This window comes from Trichosurus vulpecula, chromosome 9 (assembly GCF_011100635.1).
Source record: "Trichosurus vulpecula isolate mTriVul1 chromosome 9, mTriVul1.pri, whole genome shotgun sequence".
Taxonomy (NCBI): domain Eukaryota; kingdom Metazoa; phylum Chordata; class Mammalia; order Diprotodontia; family Phalangeridae; genus Trichosurus; species Trichosurus vulpecula.
This window is the reverse complement of record NC_050581.1, coordinates 71,603,104-71,626,268: the sequence shown is the minus strand read 5'-3', so window position 1 is coordinate 71,626,268 and position 23,165 is coordinate 71,603,104. Positions and strand designations below refer to the sequence as shown.

Genomic DNA, 23,165 nt, shown 5'->3' with positions numbered 1-23,165 from the left:
CCAGCTCCAGCCAACCAGGGTTCCGGGCTCGGCTGGGGGCGTTACATCCTCTCCCATTGGCCGGCGTGCCTTTCAATCGGGCCATGGAGGCGGGGTGGAAAAGGCAATGCAAGAACTGGAGGTTACAGTGTTGCGAGCTGCTGTGGCCCTGGGAGTGGAGTGGTGCACGCTTTCTCGACTGCAGAAAGGCTGAACAGAGGTGATTCTTAGGTAACTCGTGAGTCAAAGGGCCAGAGCGGGAGGCTGGGGGCAGGGGGCTTCTTGGGGTAGATTCTAGCCGGTAGGGAAAGCTGCCTCTTGGGACGTTTGCGTGCAGCCTGGGAAGTGCAGATCTAGCTGTGTAGGAGGAAGCAGTCCCTCCCCTCTTCCCACCCGGATTGGCAGGAAAGCTCAGCAGCCCAGCTTGCAAATGCATCTTTATTTGGGAGGGGGAGATAGGATCTGGGCCTTGGCCTCCGGGGCCGTGTTGCTAGTGGCGGCCCTGTGCCCCCGAGGATAGAGTGGCTCGAGGGCGGGCTCTCTGCCCTCCTAGGGCTGCTGTACCCAGGCCGTTCAGGTCGTCACCCTTGGTGGTGCAGATGGAATCCGTATGATTTTGTATGACCCTTGATGGGAAGAGCGGCCGAGGGTTTTAGTCCTGCCGACCCCGGGGAACAGGAGGATATGTGCAAAATACGTCCTCGCTGTGTCCCAACCCCGGGATTAACTAGTTCACTGACCTCGGGCAAGTCTCTTCCACTCCGTAGATCGTTTCCTAATTTATAAAGTGAGGAGATTGGACTACATGGCCTCTTGGTTCCTTCCCCTCAGACATTCTGTGAATCTCTATCTTGAGTTCTTTCAAAAGGTGTTAATGAGGCCGGGAAAGTTAAGAACCTTGTTTTTAGCCTTGTAGCTTCCCTGGGGAAAGAATTTTGGTTTTCCTGATCCTGCTGGCCTCAGGTTGAGTCCTAATCTCACCCTCTCTCCCAAAATTTATGGACCACTGGAGAGATCATTGGAGAGAATGTGGATGGCTCTTGGTGACTCCTCCCCATTGCTGGTCCAAAATTCAGAGCCTGTTTCCTTTTGGGTCGGGGATGTTGACAGATATATCCTCTTTTTATGTGGAGTTTGAATATTGTTGTATTCTTCGACAGGGTCTTGTGCAATCTGTTTGAATGCTGGTGCCTTGGGAGCCTAATTCTGAGTTTTATTTCACTATTTCCTGGAATATCCCATCCAGGTTCTTCTGGTGCTGTTTTTAAATTTCTAGCATGTCTGATCCTGGTAGCACTGCATTTCTACTCATCTCGACTTGATTTTGCATGTTCTAAACTTCTTAGGATAATTCAGTGACTTTTTTACCAAGTATATCTCCGGTTAACTTGCATTGTCTGTATATCTGTTTGCCACTATAGATTGGCCGTTGTTAATTATATTCGTTGTTTCCATTATTAGCTTGTTAACCATTTTTTCTTTTCCCCTCCATTTTTAAAAGCATTTTTTAACTCTATCTTGAGTTCCTAAGATTTTTTTTACTTCCTCTAAGCTGTCGATTTATATGGTTTTTATGACTTTCTTGTTTTAGCTTTTTCAGTTCTGTATTTTTAAAAATCATATTAGTACTCTTCACTTTTTTATTATTTGGGATGACTTATTTTCTTGAATGTTTTTAATTTTTTTTCCTTGGTGATTTCTGTTATTTTGTGAAGCACTCATACACTTTGAACCCCTTATTCTGCTGTCTTGACTGGAGAATTCTCATCTATGTATATTAAAGACAGCCTATTTATTATATACATACACGTGTACATGTATATGTCCAGGCACAATGTCTGATGGGGGGGTTGTCCCTGAGCCCCCCTCAGCAAATCTATGTTCAAAAGAGTCTGGGTCCTACCACAGACCTTTTTGAGTTCCATGAGGAAATAGTCTATTGATGTAAAATGAGCTTCACATTCCCCTATGTTGTTAGAGACAGATCTGTTTCTGGTACTAGGTATGGATGGGCCAGTCATCATAATATCATAGATTTTTGAGTTAGGAGCAATTTCAAAAGCCATCTTATCTAACTCTTTCATTGTACAAATAAGGATATAGAGGCCTAGGAAAGTTAAGTAATTTGCACAAAGTCACATAGGTGCTAAGCTTCAGGGGTCCCTAGGGCCTCTTGATTCCCAGATAAATGCTTTTTCCACTGTACTTTTTGAAAAAGGTAGAGAGGTGCATTTCTCATCTCCTGAGTAGGCTCCATTCAGTCACCACCTCTCCCAAGATGCTTTATTTAACGATTCCACATCTATAGCATCGTTTCTCCTCCACAAGACACAGCTGAACTAGATTTCTACATCCTCCATGAAACATTTGTTCATCCCTTTGACTGGTCCCAGCTTTTCCCCCTCACACATCATTTTCCAAATGTCCTTACCGTGGTATGTCGCTGCTTAGAGTTATCTGTATTTGTGCTTCATCTTTGTCTTAGACTGTACATGAGCTCCATGAGGATATAACTTTCTGTCCCTCCCATCTCCTAGCACAGTGCTCTTTCTCTGTGAAGAGCCTCATTCCCCAAACTTGAGTTAGATTGCTTAGAGACTTGGCCAGGTTTCTGAAAATCCCAGGATGTTTTGACCCAGGAGCCCTGACTCCTCCCAGCTTCCATTAGGGTCCTCATTTCCCATCAGCCTCGATTAAGGTCTTCATTTATTCCATTAAGTAGATTGTGGAAAGCCATTTGCCTTTTCCTCCAGGCAGTCTACAAATCTAGCTAATGTTCTTAAGGTCTTACCCTTTGTTTTTCATTTCTCAAATGTCTTTTTCTTTGATTTCTGGGAAGAGACTTTAAGGGAGGAGGATAGGGGAGATGGAGGTGGGGAGGTGAGGGAGGAAGAGTAGGTATGTTGTAGCTATATAAATTTGTGTCAATGATTTGTCGTGACAACTTATTGTGGGGACCTGGGACCTGGGTTTGAATCTTGGTTATGCCACTTACTAGCTGTGTGCCTCAGTTTCCTTATTTAGGTGACCACTGAGATCCTATCCAGCTCTAAATCTGATCGTGTCAAAGGGATATAAAAGGCTGTCAACCCTTCATTTTTCCAAGATTAAGTGACTTGCCCCAAGTTGCACAGAAATATAGTGACCCAATTGGGAACAGGTCTCCTGACTTCCAGGCCATCAGTCCTGGCAGATTACCTTCCTGAGACCAAAAGCAAGCCTAGCCCCCTACCCTACCCTTGTCTCTCCCTACTCCTCTCTGTCTTTAGTACCCCTCAGCCCACTCTCTTGCAGTATTTAGCAAGGTACTGAGTATAATTCCTGTTTTATAGATTGGGAAAAGTCAACAAGTCAACAAGCATTTATTAAGCACCTACTGTGTGCCAGGTACTGTGCTGTGCTCTGGAAATACAATACAAGCAGAAAAAAAAGACAGTTTCTGCCCTCAAGGAACTTACATTCTAATGGGAGAGACAACACATTTAGGGAAGTGGTGTCCAGGCAAGGGAGTTTTGAATCATATACAGAATCCAACCTGGGCCCCTCCAACCTTTCCAATCTTCTTACATTCTACACCTTTCTGAGTACTCTGAGATCCATATAGCCTGGCCTATTTGCTTTATTTTGAGCTCCTTTCTTTCGTCTCTATGTACTCTACCTCCCACCTCTCCGCCTTTATGATAGCTGTTCCTCATGCCTGGAGTGCTCTTCCTTCCCAGCCTCTGACTTTTAGAATCTATAGCATCCTTTGAGACCCAGTTAAAAGCCACCTTCTTCAGGAAGCCTTTCCTGGCTATTCCCTCCCTGCTTCCCCTCCTACGCCCCAGTGCTAGTGCCATTCCCTCTAAAGTCACCTTCTATCTATTCCAGATTATCCTGCATGTTCCAGTTGATATATAATTGTCTCTTCCCTTGAATATAAGCTCCTTGAGGGTAAGGACTGTCTTTGCTTCTTCTCTGCCTCCCCAGAGCTGAGCCCAGTGCCTGAAACATTGTAAACACTGAATAGAAACTTGTGGATTGATGGGGGAGTCACAATGATGCTGAGCGGCACCATAGGGCAGTTGATTACCACACCCTTTCTAGAAAGCATTGGTACTACCATTTCCTCCTCTATGATCACTAAGGTCCCTTATTAACTCAACATTCAGTGACCCCATTATCTAAGATAATAGCTTCTAGCCAGTATACTGGGTTTCTCCCCCAGAGAGTTCTGATGTCAGCACTGTCTTCTGTTTCCACAGTCAGAGATGCTGCCTGGAATCTCTTCCAGTGGCCCTGTCCCTTCCAGCAGCCCCAAAGTGAGAGGAGCCATGGAAAGACCATGATTTACTGAACAGCCCATGGGACTCCAAGGCCCAACACTTGGACTCCATTTCCGTCTCTGCTACTGACTCCCTGGGTGATTTGGGGTAAGTTCTGTGACCTTCCTGGGCCTTAGTGTCTCTGTCTACAGATCAGTACACCTACCCTATGTGACTGAACCATTCTAAGGCTATCATTCTTAGGAAGTGAAAGGTACTTAAGGATGTAAATAGGCCTATGAAGGCCACTCTAAATTCCCAGTGTTGCAAGCAATTCCCACGTCATTTCAACTTGGCTTTATAATGTAGTACAGAAATAGCCATGTGGTGTAGTGGAAGGAGTCCTTGATTTATTTTCAGAAGGCCTGGATTCAAATTCTCTTTTTTCGTCTTATTAGCCATCTAATCCTGGACAAATTATTTATCCTACCCAGACTTGTTTTCCTTCCATGTACAATGGAGGGGTCATGCTTGCCTCATAGGGTTGATGTGGGAAAAACATCTTCTAAACTAGAAATCACTATGGAAAAGTATTCATGACCCTATTTAGGGTTTTCTTGGCAAAGATCCTGGAGTGGTTTGTCATTTCCTTCTCCAGCTCATTTTACACATGAGAAACTGAAGCAAACAGGGTTAAGTGACTTGCCCAGGGTCACACAGCTAGTAAGTGTCTGAGGCTGGATTTGAACCCATAAAGATGAGTGTTTCTGATTCCAACACCAGTGCTCTATCTCCTGGAAAAGTGAGCTGTTGTTATTGTCATCGTCATCACTTTGTTTTAACAGAGAAGAAAATGGTACAGTGGATAGAATGTTAATGTGGAGTCAGGAAGACGTGGGTTCAAATCCTCCTAGTTCCATACCAGTGAAATCGGATGTATTTGTTTTGTAAGATAGACACATTTCCCAGAAAGTAGGTATGAGGTGAATTTATCTAACTCAAGTTCTATTTTTAGTACTCCTGGGTGATCAAGCCATCTTAAGGAATCCTACTGGAAACCCTATAGAGAGTTCTTTTGGTTGTAAGGGATTGGTGCCTCCTTTTTTTTTTTTTTGTAAGTTTGGAAATTTGTTTAAATCATATTTACTTAAGGTAGATTCTTCCTGGTTAAGTCCCTCCCCTGGTAGCTTCCTGCAAATTTAGCTTTCTCTTGGTCATTCATCTTTGCAACTTTTTTTTATGTATTATTAGTGATTTTATTTAATATTTTAGTTTTCCACATTGATTTCCACGAGATTTTGAGTTACAAATTTTCTCCCCATGTCTACCCTCCTCCCTGTTTCCAAGATGGTGTATATTCTGATTGCCTTGTTCCCCAGTCAGCCCTCCCCTCTTTCACCCCACTCCCCCCCATCCCATTTCTCCTTACTTTCTTGTAGGGCAGGATAGATTTCTATGCCCCATTCCCTATGTATCTTGTTTTCCAGCTGCATGCAAAAAACAACTTTTTAAAAAAATTTTTTAAGCATCTTCTTTTAGAACTTTGAGTTCCGAATTCTCTCCCCTATTCCCTTTCCACCCGCCCTCCCTAGGAAGGCAAGCGGTTCAACATAGATCACCCGTGTATCATTATGTAAAACACTTCCATGATACTCATGTTGTGAAAGGCTAACTATATTTTCTTCCATCCTATCCTGTCCCCCTTTATTCAATTTTCTCCCTTGACCATGTCTCTTTTCAAAAGTGTTTGCTTTTGCTTACCTCCTCCCCCATCTGCCCTCCCTTCTATCATCCCCCCTTTTTTTATCCCCTTCCCCTTACTTTCCTGTGGAATAAGATACCCAATTGAGTGTGTATGTTATTCCCTCCTCAAGTCAAATCTGATGAGAGTAAGATTCACTCATTCCCCCTCACCTGCCCCCACTTCCCTTCCAATAGAACTGCTTTTTCTTTCTACTCTGATGTGATATAATTTACCCCATTCTATCTCTCCCTTTCTCCCTCTCTCAATATATTCCTCTCTTACCCCTTAAATTTATTTCATTTTTTTAGATATCATCCCTTCATATTCAACTCATCCTGTGCCTTCTGTCTATATTCCCTTCAACTCCCCTAATACTGAGAAGGGCCTCCTGAATTACACACATCATCTTTCTATGTAGGAATGTAAACATAACAGTTCAACTTTAGTAAGTCCCTTATGAATTGTCTTTCTTGTTTGCCTTTTCATGCTTCTCTTGATTCTTGTATTTGACAGTCAGATTTTCCATTGAGCTCTGGTCTTTTCATTGAGACAGCTTGAAAGTCCTCTATTTTATTGAAAATCCATATTTTGCCTTGGAGCATGATACTCAGTTTTGCTGGGTAGGTGATTCTTGGTTTTAATCCTAGCTCCTTTGATCTCTGGAATATCATATTCTAAGCCCTTCAATCCCTTAATGTAGAAGCTGCTAGATCTTGTGTTATTCTGATTGTATTTCCACAATATTCAAATCGTTTCTTTCTGGCTGCTTATAGTATTTTCTCCTTGACCTGGAAACTCTGGAATTTGGTGACAATATTCCTAGGAATTTTCTTTTTGGGATCTTTTTCAAGAGGTGATCTGTGGGTTCTTTCAGTTTCTATTTTACCCTCTGGTTCTAGAATATCAGGGCAGTTTTCCTTGATAATTTCTTGAAAGATGATGTCTAGGCTCTTTTTTTGATCATGGCTTTCAGGTAGTCCAATAATTTTTAAATTATCTCTCCTGGATCTATTTTCCAGGTCAGTGGTTTTGCCAATGAGATATTTCACATTGTCTTCCATTTTTTCATTCCCCTGGTTCTGTTTCATAATATCTTGGTTTCTCATAAAATCACTAGCTTCCACTTGCTCCAATCTAATTTTTAAAGTAGTATTTTCTTCAGTGGTCTTTTGGACCTCCTTTTCCATTTGGGTATTTCTGCCTTTCAAGGCATTCTTCTCATTGGCTTTTTGGAGCTCTTTTGACATTTGGGTTAGTCTATTTTTTAAGGTGTTATTTTCTTCAGTATTTTTTGGGTCTCCTTTAGCAAGTTGTTGACTTGTTTTTCATGGTTTTCTTGCATCACTCTCATTTCTCTTCCCAGTTTTTCCTCTACTTCTACTCGCTCTTCCAAATCCTTTTTGAGCTCTTCCATGGCCTGAGCCCAATTCATATTTTTCTTGGAGTCTTTTGATGTAGGCTCTTTGACTTTGTTGATTTCTTCTGGCTGTATGATTTGATCTTCTTTGTCACCAAAAAAGGAATCTAGAGTTTGAGTTTGAGTCTGAGTTCGTTTTTGCTGCCTGTTCATGTTCCCAGCCAACTACTTGTTGTAGAGTAGAGAGTACTTTGTCCCAAGCTTTAGGGTCCAAGCATTGCTGTTTTCAGAGCTACTTCTACTCCACCTTTACCCCAGGCTTTGTCACACCAGCGCTCCTCCTCCCCCAAGAACCGCCAACCAGCACCGCAATACAGATCCAAGCAGGGTACAGCAAGAGAATCTGCTTTTGTGCCCACAAGGCACTCCTTGTACTCCCGTTCTGATCTGCTGCTAGATTCCTCCCACTGTGTGAGCCAGGGACTTGGGAAGCAGCTGACGCTGTAACTCTGGAAGCAGCCTCAGGTGCTTCCTGCTGCTGCTACCTCCGCCACCGCTGCACCACCTCCTCCACCCCCAGAGCTGGCTGCCAAACTGCTCTGAACTCAGTCCCACAGTTTCCCCCTAACCTGCTCTTTGGCGTCTGTGGATTGAGAAGTCCGGTAACTGCCACATCTTACTGTTTCATGGCCCCAAGGCCTCTTCTGGCTGGCTGACTCAGGATCTGATCTGTCCCGGCGTGGCCCATGCTGGGCTGCCCTCCACTCTCAGCACCATGTGATAGACCCTTCCTGGCAAACGTCCAGGCTCTCCTGTGCTGGAGACCTGTTTCCCTCTGCTATCTCGTGGGTTCCACAGCTCTAGAATTTGTTCAGAGCCATTTTTTACAGGTTTTTTGGAGGGATTTGGGGGAGAGCTTAGGCAAATCCCTGCTTTCCAGGCGCCATCTTGTCTCTGCCCCGCCCCCTAGCCCCGTCTCTGCAACTTAAGCAGCATTATCGAGTACCTGCTGTGTGCAGGACTCTAGGGTGGGAGTTAGACGGACATGATTGGGGGGAATTGAATGTCTGCCCTCAGGGAGGTTACAGTCTATAATCATAACTCCCATCACTTGAAGGCTTACAAATTGCTTTCCTCAAAAACAACCCTTTGAGATACGTAATGCAAGTGTTATTGCCCTCTGAGAGGTAGAAGTGGACTTGCCCAGGTTACACCGCTAATGAATGGCAGAGACAGGCTTTGAACGTCTTGATTTTCTAACTCTGAATCCAAGGTATGATCTGATGGTTGTTGAGCCAGGAGTGAGGTGGTGTCTTAAGACATGTATACTTGTAACTGTCAGGGTGTATCAAATTAGAGTCCTTTCAGATGCTCTCCTGCATTCATCTAAAATGAGGGGGGGCTTCTGGGGGCACACTTGTTCTCCTTAGGGAGGGGCAGTGACTAAAGATGCCTGAAAGAGAGGAACTGGCCTGGTGTCCAACACTTCTTCACATTCATCACTGTGTAATTGGAAATTGAGAGTTATTCTGATTCCTTCAGGATCAGGGAGTTTTGTGTGAGAAAAAGTCTCTTTCTGGGTCATTGGTTGTATTAAATCCCCCTAAGCCATTTGACAAATTCATCTTAGTTAGTCTGGGACTTCTCCCACTCTCTCTGCTTCTGCAAACTTAGCATCATAGGGTCTGGCATATAGTAGGTGCTTAATAAAGCTTTGATGATTGACAGGATCAGCTCAAGATTACCTCTCTTGGTGGAAGGAAGATAATCAACGTATTTGAGAGAAACATGGTCCTTATCTTATTGTTTGACAGGCTTCGAGCCCACCATGGAGCCAGGGTGCATGGAGAACCTCTCCATTCTCTACCATAGCTCAGACTTCATCGTGGTCAACAAGCATTGGGACCTCCGCATTGACAGCAAGATGTGGTACGAGACCCTGACCCTGCAGAGTCAGCTGAAGCACCGGTTCCCAGAGCTGGCTGATCCTGACACCTACTATGGCTTCAGGTGTGGGGCCTGGGATTCTCTGAGCATCAGGAATGGAGGTGCTGATAAAAGCAGGGTCTTGGGTTGGGAGTCAGGAAACCTGGGTTCTCTAGTCTTGATGCTGTCACTAATTTGCTATATGGCAGATATGTGGCCCAGTGGTCCTGGGTAAGTCACTTAACCTCTTTTCCTGGACTTTTTCGTTCCATAAAGAGGAAGTTCTTCTACAGAGTTCCTTCCAGCTTAATATTTGTGGGTTTCAAGCCTAATAAAAATCATAGCAACTTACACTTTAATACATCATTTTATAGTTTGTATATCTCTTTTGTACACGTCATCTCAGCTGAGATCCCAAACAAACAGCCTTATGAAGGAGCTAGCTCAAGTACTTACAGGTGAGGAAACTGAGGCTCAGAGAAGCCTGATGCAGTGGAAAAAGTTCTGGATTTTGGAGTCAGAGGATTTGAGTTTCAATCCCTGCTCTACCACTTAGTACCTGTATGACCTTGGGCTAGGCCTCAGGGTTTGACCTGCCTGAAGGGTTTGACCTGCCTGACCTCTGAGGTCTGTTGTAGCTCCAGATCTGTGGTTCAAAAAAAAAAGTGTCATTTGTTCAGGTTCTCTCAACAAGTGAAGTCACCAGCAGAGTTGGGAGGTATGGACGCAGGTCTCCTGCCCCTGCAGTGTGGTCATTTCTGTTGCACCATACTGCCCCCTGCTGTGCATGGCCTGCAGGAGCAGGAGCCCCTGTTTGACCTTGCTCTCCTTGCCCAGAGGAAAGCTATGTCTGTGGGTCTTATGTCTGCCCCCAGGTTCTGTCACCAGCTGGATTTCTCCACCAGTGGAGCGCTCTGTGTAGCTTTGAACAAGGCAGCGGCTGGCAGGGCCTACAAGTGCTTCAAGGAGCGGCAGGTCACTAAAGCCTACCTTGCCCTGGTATGTAACCCCAGCTGGGGGCTATGGGAGCGACTCATATCTCGTTCAGTTTTGAGGGTTTTTTTTTCAGGAGGGAGAGTGAGAAATGCATGGGAGGTGGGGTTGGCGTAGCTTGTGGTGCCCTTGATGGCCATTCATTACCAGTGATGCCCTTAAAAAAGAGCTTTAGCCAACCCCCAGGCTAACAGAGCTTTGGTAGATTATCATGAAAGAAAACTTGGGATGTTTGGGGGGGGGGGGGAAATCCCTAAACTAGTCACATGACTTCTTTGCTCAAAAGCCTTTAAATGGCTCCCCATCCACGCCTTCACTTGGCTCCTCACCCACACCTTCATGTGGCTCCCAATCCATGGTACCTTATTCTGGCATTCAAGGCCCTCCCCAAACTGGTGTGCTCCTTCCTTTCTTGCATTACCCCCTTCACAGACTCCACATTGCAGCCAAAATGAGTAACTTATTAATCTCTACTTTCCAGCCTCTTTGACACCCCACAGCTGGCATGTTTCTCTTTCTGTTCCCTCCATTGGTTGACTGCCTACCTGTCCTTTAAGGCCTTGTATAAAATGCTGCTTTTTTCATGAAGTGTTCCCTGATCCCCACCCTTCCCCCAGCAGGAAGTGATTTTTTCCCCCTCATCTGAGTTTATAACACATAGTACCTCTGCAAGGTTCTCTATTACTTATATCTGCATGCAGATAAAATACAGATAATGCATTTTCATTATTGTCATTATTATGGGCCCATCATAAGCCTTGCTTCCTCTAAGGGGCCTTTCCTGACCACTCTAGCCCACACCAGTCTCTCCAAACTCCTACAGCAGTTAATGATTGCCACACAAATCAAAACCTAACCACAAACTCTCTTGTCACGGATGTGCTGTATTTCATATCAGATAATTTGCAAGTGTCTTCTCTCTGAGCTCCTTTGGAGAAGGTTCTCTTTGTCCTTTTTCCTCCCTCCCTTCTTCCCCTAACCCCGCTCTTCCCCCGGCGCCTAGCAAGAGGCTTTGTACATAGTAGGTGCTCAGATATGAGGTAAGGAAGATGGTAAAGTGCCCTTGGGACAGACAGAGTCCTCCTCTGGAGATCACCCAGGAAGGGACACATTCCCTGTTTATTTTGGAAGAGTCAGTTATTCATTCACCAAGCCTGTTCTGCCTACTGTGCAGCTGGTGTTAACCAGGCATTGTGGGACAAGACAGAAATATAGAGAAATAGAGGGTGCTACAAGATGGAGGGGAATAGATAGCATTTATATAGCACCTACTATGTGCTAGGCACTGTGCTAAGCACTTTGCAAATATTGTCTGATTTGAAATAGAGCACACCACAAGAGATCGTTTGTGATCAGGTATTGATTTGTGTGGCAATAATTAATTGCTGGGGGCAGCAAGGTGGTGCAGTGAGTAGAGCACCAGCCCTGGAGTCAGGAGGACCTGAGTTCAAATCCGGCCTCAGACACTTGACACACTTACTAGCTGTGTGACCTTGGGCAAGTCACTTAACCCCAATTGCCCTGCCTTCCCCCCTCCAAAATAATAATAATAATAATTAATTGCTGTAGGAGTTTGGAGAGACTGGTGTAGGCTAGAATGGTCAGGGAAGGCCCCTTAGGGGAGGTAAGGCTTAAGCTGGGCCCATAATGATGATGGTACACATTTCTATGGTACTTTTGGGCTTAAAAACGTTTCCTCCTACAAGCCCTGTAAATTGGTTAGTATAAGTATTATCCCCACTTTACAGATGAGCAAACTTATGTTTAGAGAAATCAGGTGACTTCCTCAAGGTCACACAATAAGTATCTAGTAAAGAATTAGAACCCAGGTCTCCCGACTCCAAGTGGGCAGGTTCTCTTTTATGGCAGGTACTAAATTGGTGTTTGTTGAATTGTTTTGAAATATTCTCAGAGTGGCATGATTTCTTTATATTCAAAAGGTTCGAGGCCATGTGCAAGAGAGCAGGATGACCATCGACCATGCCATTGGGAAGAATACGACAGAAGGCCTGACCCACATGATGTGTATTGAAGGGACAGAAGGTAGGGAGCCCGGACCTGCTCACCTTCCTCTCATCCAACTGCCCGGTGTGGTCTTAACTCTCTGGTTAAGAGAAACTCTAAATGTCTTCCCCTCCTTGACTGATTCTTTTGTGAAGGCAAACTAGGCCATCTTTTAACCTCAGTTTTTACCTAACCTTGACTACTGAATGGGTGTTGCCTCGGACAAACTGAATCTGGGAAAGACCTTGGCTCAAAAAGGCCAAGGTCTCCCACTGCATCCATGGCTATCACCAATAGTCCTGACCTGTGTTTTTGCCACTGGGCTCCAGTGACTCTGGAGCAGAGAATGGGGCTGATGACTTTGCACATCCCTGCCTCATTTAAATCCAGTTCACTTGCAAGTCAAGACATTACCCTCCTGATGTCATTGGTCTTCTAGAACGAAGGATGAACAACAACAATGCTTTTGTTGCATAGCCTTGGCATGTAAATTTCCAGGGGGCAGGACCAGGGTCTGAGTAGGGCAAGCTTTTGTTCTATATGAATGAATTTCATTTTAGGAGTCGTACTTTATCACAAGGCCAATATTGAACCACCAGGAACAGCTTTGTGCTTCCGAGGCAGGAATAAACTCTCAGGGAACCCATGGTCTAAGGGTACAACAGATAGACATCTTGTCTAAGGAAACGTGGCTGCGGAAAGGAAAGAGACAGCCCAGGGATTTACCTGGGCCTGTGGAGAGACGGACACGGGGGTCAATCCAGGAAGGTTTTCCTACAGATGGCAGTTCTTCAAGCCAGGATTTACTGCAGGGGGAGGGGAGCATCTCATAATCTCTCTTCTCCTATTCCTACCCCCTAGGCTGTGAGAATGCCAAACCGTGCCTGACAGAACTGACAGTCCTGGAGCGTGGGTTGTATGATGGTGATCCCGTCTCCAAAGTCCTCCTCCAGCCCCTCACAGGTAAGGTAGCTGCCACCACCTCACAGCTCACCTGTCTGAGGAGGGGTCTGAATGTCTTGTGGTGATCAGGTGAGACAGGTGGTGCTTCTGGAGGAATCGGCTTTGTGCGTTGGGCCACCCCAAGCCTGGATGGTGAACCAGGCATGCTCCTCATTCAGAAAGGTTTAATATCTGCACAACCCTGAAAGGTTTTTAAAGTACTCTCTCAAATATCCTCTCATTTAGCCCTTATGCCAGAATAGGAATTATATTATACCTGCTTTTCAGATAGGGAAATTGAAGCTCAGTGAGACTTGGTGGCTTCAGAGTTTGATATTCATGCTTAAAGGTTCCTTAGGTCTTCTCATTTTAATTTATTTTTTAATTTAATTTTTTAAAAAATATGAAAAATTTATTTTCTCTTCCACCTCTTCCCCCCATTGGGGAAAAAAAGGAGCAAAACGAAGGAAAAAAAGCCCATGTAAGAAATAGGCATAGTCAAGCAAAATAAATTCCCTTATTGGTTATATCCAAAAAATATATTTCATTCTTTACCTGAACCCCTCAGCTCTCTGCCAGGATGTGAGTTGTAGCATTTTTGGTTTTTTTTAATCATCTTATTGAGTCTTGAATGAGACATATTGTAGACTAGATTAGTATTTTGAGTGAGGTATACAAAGTGGGTAAGTGGCTTGCCCAGTATGTGACAGGGCTAGGATTCAAACCCAGATTTAACTCTTATCATATTGTTATTAATTGATGTTTATACAAGGGGTCCCAAAAATCTTAATGCTGTTTAAACTACTGAAGTACTTACTTTTATAGCACTTTTTAAGGTTGATGAAATGGTTTTCATTCATTATTTTCATTTGATCCCTACAGCAATCCTGTGGGAGGAGGTTATTGTATATATTATTTACACTCATTTCACAGATGAGGAGTCTGAGGCTCAGAGTGACTTGTCCATGCTTACAAACGCTAGTCGTGTTAAAGGGAGGATCTGAATTAAGGAGTCGCTTGACTCCAAGTCTTTCAATAGCCCAGTCCACTTAACCCCAAAGGGTAGGGGTCGAGGGAGTTGAGTTCTTTTGGCACATAGCTAGTAGTTATCTGAGGCAGCCGCCTTTTAGTCGTGGGCTTTCTGTAGAGTAGTGGTCTCCAGAGTGGAAACTGGGTAGAACCCCACTAGGGTATGAAATTAACCAATCAGAGAGTAGAAAAATGGGTCGCATCTTACCCTCATTCAATAGCCACTATGCTTGATTCCAGTATAATACTACCTCTCCTTTTATCTGACTTGTTCAATGCCTCAGTCCTACCCTTCCCCCATGGCCTCCTGTGGCTACATTGGGTATCTGGGGGTGGGGAGATGGGGTGGGCTTATGACCTAATCATGACCCAGGTACCTAGAGCAGCTCCCTCCCCACCCCAACATTGCCACACCCTGGCCCCCTTCTCTTTCCAGCAGACATTGTGGCTGTGGTGTATACTCCAAGCTCTGAGCTCTGAGCAGTCAGAGCCTTGCCCCTCCCTTACATTAACTTTCCCCATACCCCTCTTCCAGTCAGGGGTACCACAATCCTTGCAGTCACTTAGGTTCACAACCTTGGGGTCATCCTAGAAAGCCAGTCACTTGACAGATTTTGCCTTTTCTATCTCTTGGCCCCTATCCCCTTACACAGCCACCAGACTCATGCAGGCCTTCATTACCTCTCCCTTGGGCTATGGAAAATAGCTTCCTAATTGGTCTTCCTGTCTCAAGTCCCTTCCCTCTCCAAACCCTTCTCCATTTAGCTGCCAAATTGAAAATGATACTCCTAAAAGCATCGTCTGATCATATTATTCCCCTACTAAATAAATTCTGATGGTTTCCTATTGATTTTAGGATCAAATATTATCTCATCTTTATCACATCCTTTTAAAAAGTCCTTTTTTGCGTAAGTTTTACAATGTACGTTATCGTTAGTATAGTAGCACATGTATATAATTTATGAATGAACAGACATATTGGGGATGTGTGCTCAATCTTTTTTTTTTTTTTGCTGATGGGGTATATGATCAGAAAGTTTGGAGCCTGCTGCTTACAGAGGGATGAGGGCGTGGGAGGTGTCCTGGAAGATATGGGAAGAGGGAGTGAGAGAAGAGGAAGAAGAGTGAAGGATTCTTTTGGTCTGTGAATGATCACTGCCCATCCTATTTAGCCAGAGGTTGGGGAAGAAGAGTCTCAAGTGCCCATCATTGACCCCAAACCCCAGGAAACTTGAGCTGTGAGAAGCCTTAGGATAAAGCCCTGGCCTTTCCCCAGATCTGGCTCCACCCGCCTAGCAGGTGTATGCCTTGCTCTTCTAAGACCAAGCTCGCTCACCTGTAAATGCGAGCAATGATACTTCAACTCCCTGCCCCCCAAGGTTGTTGTCAGAATAGTTCTTTAAATGTTAAGTACTATGGAAATGCAGTCTTTCATTTAGAGGCAGGTAAGTGGTGTGATGGATAGGGGCCACGGAAGTGGAGTCAGGAAATTCAAGTCCTGCTGTGTGACCCTGGGCAAAGATTACTCAGTTTGTTTGCTCATCTGTAAAATGAAGGGGCTTAGACTCGATGGGGCCCTGAGGTCTTCTCCAGCTTGAAATCTAGGATTCTATGAGTTAGACTACAAGGCTTCTCCAGTATGGGAAGAGAGGTTGACATCTCAGTCAAGGGATGAGGAGAGATGATGGCCCTCATCTGCCAAAGCCCGCAGATTAAAATGAGGAGCCTCAGTGAAATCTGAAGGAGATTTTGGGGAAAATCATAGGCTTTAGTGACTTTGTTCCCCTGAGTAGGTTTCAGTTTGATTTTCTGTAAAGTCAGGGGATGGGACTAGATCCCCTCTAAGGCCCTCTTCCAGGGGCTTCTGTGACCCTAAGACAGGGAGAGGTGTCTTTTGGAGGATGATTTCAGAAGGGGCGGCCGAGGCTTTCCCTAGACGCTTCCGTGCCAGGGTCCCAGGTGGGAGGGCTGAGCCTGGGCTCATGCGCCTTCTTGACATTGTGTTCTCCTGAAGGCCGGACCCATCAGCTTCGAGTACACTGCAGCAGCAGAGGACATCCCATTGTGGGCGACTTCACCTATAGCTTCAAGAAGGACAGCCGCCCCTTCCGCATGATGCTGCATGCCTTCTATCTCCGCATCCCCACCTGCGGGGAGCTCATCGAGGTGAGCACGCCCGACCCCTTCGTGCCCACGCTGGATGCTAACTGGCAGCCCCAACAATCGGTCCATCCCTTGGAGCAAGTCATCCAGGCCCTGAAGGCCACAGTGGACCCGACCCCTGGGGAAGCTTCGCCTCTGCCCAAGGTGGGCCAGGATGTGGTCACGCAGGAGGCCAGGGCTGGAGAATCGGAGGAGCAGCGGGCCAGGTGCCAGCAATGGTTGGCTGAGTGGGCAGTGGAACCAGAGAACTGAACTGTGCACCGATACACCACTGCCCACCCTTGCAGGGGGGTCAGTGACTTGTCCTTAGGAAACTCAAACCGTTCCCAGATACAGATCATCTCTTTCTTCCCGAGACCTTGAGTATGATGGAATAGGGGCTCAGCAAGAGAGGGGTTTCTTTCCCCTTCCTCTCTCCCCCCCCACCAGCTTCTCCACCTCCTGTAGCCTGTATGTCCGAGGCTGAGGGAATTTAACCTCAACACTATTCTCAGGGGGTTGGAATGGGCTGGGACTGGGGCAGTTAGTTTCAAGCTGGTGCCATAAGGGAAATGGCTAACCCCTGATTCCCCACCCCTGGGCACCTACAGTACAGGGACAGGTGGGAATTCGCTTTCCAGAATGGTAGAGTGAGTAGGGATCAGACATTTCCTTGTCACCATCTACAGGCAGCTAGTAGTGCAGTGGACAGAGCACTGCGACTGGAGTCAGGAAGACCTCAGTTCAAATCCAGTCTCAGATGCTTACTAGTTGTATGACCTTGGGTAAGTCACTTAACCTCAATCTGCCTCAGTTTCTTCATCTGTAAATTAGGGATAATAATAGCACTTGCCTCCCAGGGTTGTTGTGAGGGTCAAATGAGGTAATATTTGTAAAGTGCTTAGTCCAGTGCCCAGCACATAATAAAAGCTGTACAACTGCTGATATTGTCACTGTGTGTCAGGAGGCTGTCCTGAATGAGGGAGGGGAAAAATGTCTCCACCAGAACTTTTAGTTTTTTTCTGGCCTAGGGGACAAAATCGCATTTGTTGAAAAGAAGCCGGGCTGACAGAGCCCATCACTAGGCTCTCTGCTTGCAATCATTTCCATCTTATAGATGAGAAAACTGAGGCCCAGCGAGGTTACTTTCAAAGTCACCCAGTTTCTTAGCCATCTTTCTTGATGCCTCTACAGTGCCTGTATTTGGGGAAGTTTTTTTTTTTTTAATCAAGATGGGGTGGGAGGTAAGGGGCAGGTACGAGGGTGATTTTTCATTGTAATGGAGCATGGATGCCACATTCCAGGTGTGCCTGGACCATCTATCACCATGGGGATGAAAGAGGGAGGGAGAGTTGATGAGGTTTATCTAAGATGCTGCTTCACTCAGTCTCAGGTATTTGCCAGCACTAGAAGCCTTCCCACCTGCCCTTGCCCACCCATACAGGACAGATGAGTTAGCCATGTGATAGACTGCAGACTTCTCTTTCACCAGGAGAGGGCGCCGGCTGTCCACAGGTAGTTGGCACCCCCCAGCTCAGGTGTTGGAGGTGGTTTTACAGCTGTTTATCACCATCTGGTCCCTGCCCACTGTCACTGGCCCCCAAGTTCTGTCTGATTGGAGAAGGCTCAGTCTCCAGGACCCTTGTACATAGAACAATGTGTTCTGGTTAGCTCTTCCCCATCCCCCAACATCTAATCACTCACCAAGTCTTTTCAGGGCTTGCCCTGTGACCTGATCCATCCTTTCTGGTCCATTCTTGATGCCGCCATTCATTATCTCTTGGCTAGACTATTAAAACAGCCTCCTAACTGGACTCCCTGCCTCCGTTCTTTCCCTTCCAGCGCTTCCAGTCCTCATGCACACCTCCCATTATGTTGAATGTTGCTGGGGTTCCCTCTTGCCTCTGAGATGGAATCCAAACTGCTGATCCTGGCAGTCACAGCCTTTCATGATCTGGCTGTAAGCTTCTGAGCCTTATCTCCCATCTGCCCTTGCTTATATCCTCTGCTTCAGCCAGTATACTCTTTTAACCACGCCAGGATCATTCCCACCCATAGTCTCTTGCTTGGGCTTTGTACTCTGCTTGGAAATTCCCTTGCCTTCTCTCCCTTTTGAAATCCCTTCCATCCTTCAGGTCTTAACAAAATGCTATGGATTAGATATTTAGAACAGGATGGAACTTAGAGCTCATCTAGTCCTATCGCATCATTTCACAGATGAGAAAACTGAGGCCCGGACAGGTTGAAGTGACTTGCTCCTCCCCACTGCTCACACAGCCAGCGTCCCAGTCTGCACCTTCATCACCTCCTGCGGGGACTATGAAATAGCCTCCTAGCTGTTCTTCTTGACTCAGGTTCCTCTCTTCTCAAATCCATCCTCCTTACGGCTGCTGAAACGATTCTGCCAAAGATCAGCTGTGACCGTGTCATTTCCTGACTCAAAAACAGCAGTGTCCCCTCTGTCTCTTGGGTCAAACATAAACTGTAGCATTAAAAAGTGGCTCCAAACTTATTAGACAGCAGCCCCCTTCCTGTACACAGGCCCTTCTGCTGTTTCACAAGCATGACACTTTGCCCTGGCTGTTCCCCGCACCTGGAATTGGCTCACTCCCCATCTCTCTGCCTCCTCGCACAAATTCTTTGTTCCCTTCAAAACTCAGCTTGAGCATCTTCTCAGTGAAGCCTTTCCAGATTCCCACTCCACCCCCCTAGCACTAGCCCTTCCTCTCCAAATTACTTCGTAATTGGTGTATATATAGTCTGTATGTACTTAATTTAATTGACGTACCTGTTTTTTTTTTCCTGAGATTATAAGCTCCTTGTGGGTGGGAAGTTTTTAGTTTCTGTGACTAGCATGGCACCTGGCACATAGTAGGTACTTCATAACTAGTTGCTAATTGATCGTCCAGGGTCACTCAGGTAGTATGTAGCAGCGTCGGTATTTGAATCCAGGTTCCCCAACTCCAGATTCAGCACTTTTGCTATTATGTTTGGCAGTCTTTTTTTCAGGAAACTTTTTCTGACCTCTGCAGCTCATAGTGAAATTTCCTCTGAAAGCAGGATGTGTCTCCCTGACTTGTGTTCTATGGGGGTACTGCCAGGCCTCTCTTCCTGACTTGATTGTGAACTCTCTGAGAGCAGAGATGGCTTCTTCTTCTGTCACCTGCTTCAAATAACTTCACATAGGACTGAGAATATGGTGGGTGTTCAATAAATGACTTGAAAATTTCGGAGAAGCGCATGAGCTTATCCTTCAGTGACATTTGACAAAGCCAGCCACAGACTTCAGTATATGCCAAAGAAAGCCCGTTGGGCTTACTCCCAGGGCCGGCTCCTACCACCCAGAGGGGCCTCTTTCTAGCAAGGCCCCTTCCTTTCCTCATATGACTTAAGAGAGGAGACTAGTGAGTGGACTTTGTGGATGGTGGCTTCTCTACATAGCTCATGGCCACAGATCTGCACCAGGGTATCTGCATCCAAATTGGGAGGCATTTGGAAAGCCAGGGCCATGTCCAGTTGTGGTCTGCTCCCTTGGAGGGAGTAACCACATTGATGAGACCGTGGGTTCACTACAGTAACTCCCATTTGCATAGCACTTTTAAGGTTTGCAAAATACTTTACAAGAATTTGTGAGGCAGGTAGTGCCAACATTATTGTCCTTTACAGCTAAGGAAACCGACTGGCATCAGAGCCAGGACTCAAACCCAGGTCTTCTGACTTCTAAATCCAAAATTCTTTACCCTACCTTATGCTATCTAATTAAATCCATTGCTAGAAATGGTGAGAGACAGTGTGTAATAAGGGGACTGGTTACAAGTAACAGAGTGACTTTCCCTGGTGGGTTGCAGCCCAGATAGATGGGGGTGGGGGTTTTCTGATTTGGAACAAGAATCTTCAAGCAGTGATTATGGATGGCATGAGTAGCTTGAGAGTATGGTTTCAAATTCCTTTTTCGGTTTGTATTGGGAAGAAATTTCCCTTCTTTTATGGGTGCAAAGCAGTGACTTATCTTGGGGAAGACATGCTTGGGACCAGATGAGTCTCAACAGAACTTGCTTATCACCCAAACAAATGAACCAGGTGGTGCCAAAGGGTCAGGTGTCTTTGAAGGTTCCAGACCTGAAAGATGTGTCAAACTGCATCAGTTTCCCCTGGCACCCCACCTCCTTCTAGGAACCATTCTTGGTTGGCATTTTGTCCTTGATCCTAGGGCAATGAGCACCTTTCATTATTTTTAACTTCTCAATCACTGTGAGCCCCAGCCTCCTAAACACTTCTAGCCTGCAAGTCTGTGTAGTTCCTTGGGTCCGAGATCTGCTCTGCCTGGTTCTTGACACCCCTCTCTCCTCCTTTCCCACTCACCTTGGTGCCCTGACCCATCATTGATTCCATCCTACAATCCTTGTTATCAATCATCCAGGGAACCTTATGTCTCACCTACATTTCTACATAATCACTATCCAACTTCCCCTTCCTCAGCCTAAGGAAAAACTAGGAAATAAAAATGAGAATACAGTTATCACTTTCATATGGTGATTTTCTCCATTATGGTTTCGATATATTGAGGTTCAGCATGAGAAATTAAATGGGAATTTTTTGGGAATTTCGTATCAGCGAAGGCCAGCAGATGACACAGAAGAAGTTTAGAAACTGAGAAATGCATAGTATTGTATAGTATAGCCTATGACCAAATACTTAACCCAAGTTTTCCAATAAGGTAAACACTCCATTTTAAAAAAAAGAAAAAATTCAGACTTGTTCTCTGGTATGGAGGGCCAAAAAATTTGACATGGATTTTCCAGATTGAAGGGGTGGTGCTGTGCCCATAAGCCTCACAGTGTTGGAGGGATAACTGTATTTGCATGGTGTAATGAAAAGATGACTAGACTTAGTGTCTAGTCAACATCCCTGCCTCTGCTACTTATCTCAATTACTTGGGGCAAATCAGATTATCTCTCTGGGCCTCAGCCTTTTTATCTGTAATAGAGGGTTAGGCTAAAATGACATCCAGGGTACTTTCTAGCTCCAAACCTGTGCTCCTAAAGACCTCATTCTCATCATCTCAAAAATCAGATCATCAACCCAACAGACAAGTCAGTCTGAAGTTAACAACAACAAAATCCTTTCCTATACAGCCTCAGAAAAAAGGACTGAAATCACAGGTCTGTCCTTGAAACTTGGGCATTTGTCAAACCAGGCCTCAAGTGTTCCCAATTCCCAATCTATGAGTAAATGGTGTAGCTCAGGAGTGGAGAGCTTACGGTCTCAAGACCACATATGGTGTGGCCCTCAAGGTCACCAAATGCAGCCCTTTGACTGAATCCAAACCTCACAGAACAAATCCTTGCCCTCTAGGTCCTCGAGTGTGCTCCTTTGAATCCAAACCCCCAGAACAAATCCTTGCCCTCTTAAGTCCTCAAGTGCAGCCTTTTGACTGAATCCAGACTCCACAGAACAAATCCTTGCCCTCTAGGTCCTCAAGTGTAGCTTTTTGATTGAATCCAAACCTCATGGAGCAAATCCTTGCTCTCTAGGACTGAATCTACACTTCACAGAGGATGTAGAGAGCCACATGGGTCCTCGAGGCCGCAGGTTCCCCACTCCTGGGTAGCTGATCAAGCAGTGGAAAACCAGTGAAATCCCAAAGTATAAAAACAGTCAGAATAAGACCAGAAGAAGGGCCAAGAAGAATAATGAAATTCAATCTGAACATCAGGTGTAAGTTGTTTCTCCTGTTCTGCCATGACCTCTTTCACCTTTTTTTTCTTTCTCATTCTTAATGGACACTTGGGTTCCGTGTTGGAAACATCACAAAATAAAAGTCTAGACCATCTTCAGTCCCTCGGTGATTATAAATGTATGTTAGTGAACTTGTCTTAGATGGATTCACTGACTTCATGCATGAATAGAGGCTACCAGTATCATCTGGATTGCTATGAAGTTGTTCAGAAATAGTGGCATATCTTTGTTTATTTAACTTAATTTCCTCCATCACAGTTTCAGGGCAGAGGTAGAGTGTTGTTCTGTCTTTTCAGTTGTGTCTGACTTCATGACCCCATTTGGGGTTTTCTTGACAAAGATTGGAGCATTTTGCCATTTCCTTTTCCAGCTCATTTTATGAGGAAACTGGGGTAAACAAAGTTCAATGACTTAACAGGGTCACATAGCTAGTAAGCCTCTGAGCCTGGATTTGAATTCAAGTCTTTTGACTCCAGGCCTGGTGCTCTATCCACTGCACCACCTAGCTTCCCAGAAGCAGGGTACTACAAGTAAAAAGAGTATTGGCTGGGGTGAGGGGAAGGGGAAGTTTGATGCTTACTGCCTGTTTGACTTTGGGCCTCAGATTCCTCATCTCTTAAAATGAGGGAGTTTGATATGCTGTGTACATGGAAATTTTTTTTTGTCTTTTTGTATTTAAGTTCAAAATTAATAAAAATTGAAAAATGCAATAAAATGAGGGGGTCGAGCTGGTTGGTTTCTGAGGTCCATGATCCTATGACCCAAGTTAAAATCTTTTTTTTTTTTGGAGATTGAGATTTTTTTGAGACTTTCCAATCTTGCCCGGGCCAGAAGTGCAGTGGCTACTCATGGAGCCAATCCCAATACTAATTGGTGTGGAAGCTTTAACCTGCTTTATTTTTCTGTCCTGTACTGGATCACCTCTCCTTATACAGTCTGGTAGCCCCCTGGGAGTGTAGGGGCCAGGTGGTCCTATGCTCCCAGGGGTTGCCAGACTTTGTGTAGATCCCCGTCAGCTTTAACTCTACCCTAGCTTAGAATTCCTCAGCTCTGAAATCTATCTATT

The 23,165-nt window shown here is 45.3% G+C and overlaps 1 protein-coding gene across 2 annotated transcripts; it reads left to right on the top strand.

Annotated features, from left to right (window-relative positions):
* The first annotated feature begins 91 nt into the window (after positions 1-91).
* RPUSD1 (RNA pseudouridine synthase domain containing 1) lies at positions 92-22,411 on the top strand. Of its 2 annotated transcripts, XM_036738073.1 has the most exons (8): positions 105-210; positions 3,850-3,912; positions 4,224-4,391; positions 9,139-9,334; positions 10,126-10,249; positions 12,184-12,286; positions 13,109-13,210; positions 16,233-17,122. In XM_036738073.1, the coding sequence occupies exons 4-8, from the start codon at positions 9,153-9,155 to the stop codon at positions 16,631-16,633; spliced, it is 912 nt and encodes a 303-aa protein (XP_036593968.1). In that variant the 5' UTR covers positions 105-210; positions 3,850-3,912; positions 4,224-4,391; positions 9,139-9,152; the 3' UTR covers positions 16,634-17,122. The 2 variants fall into 2 exon arrangements, with proteins under 2 accessions (XP_036593967.1, XP_036593968.1); XM_036738072.1 differs by lacking the exon at positions 3,850-3,912 and having other exon boundaries at positions 92-210; positions 16,233-22,411.
* Positions 22,412-23,165: the final 754 nt, after the last annotated feature.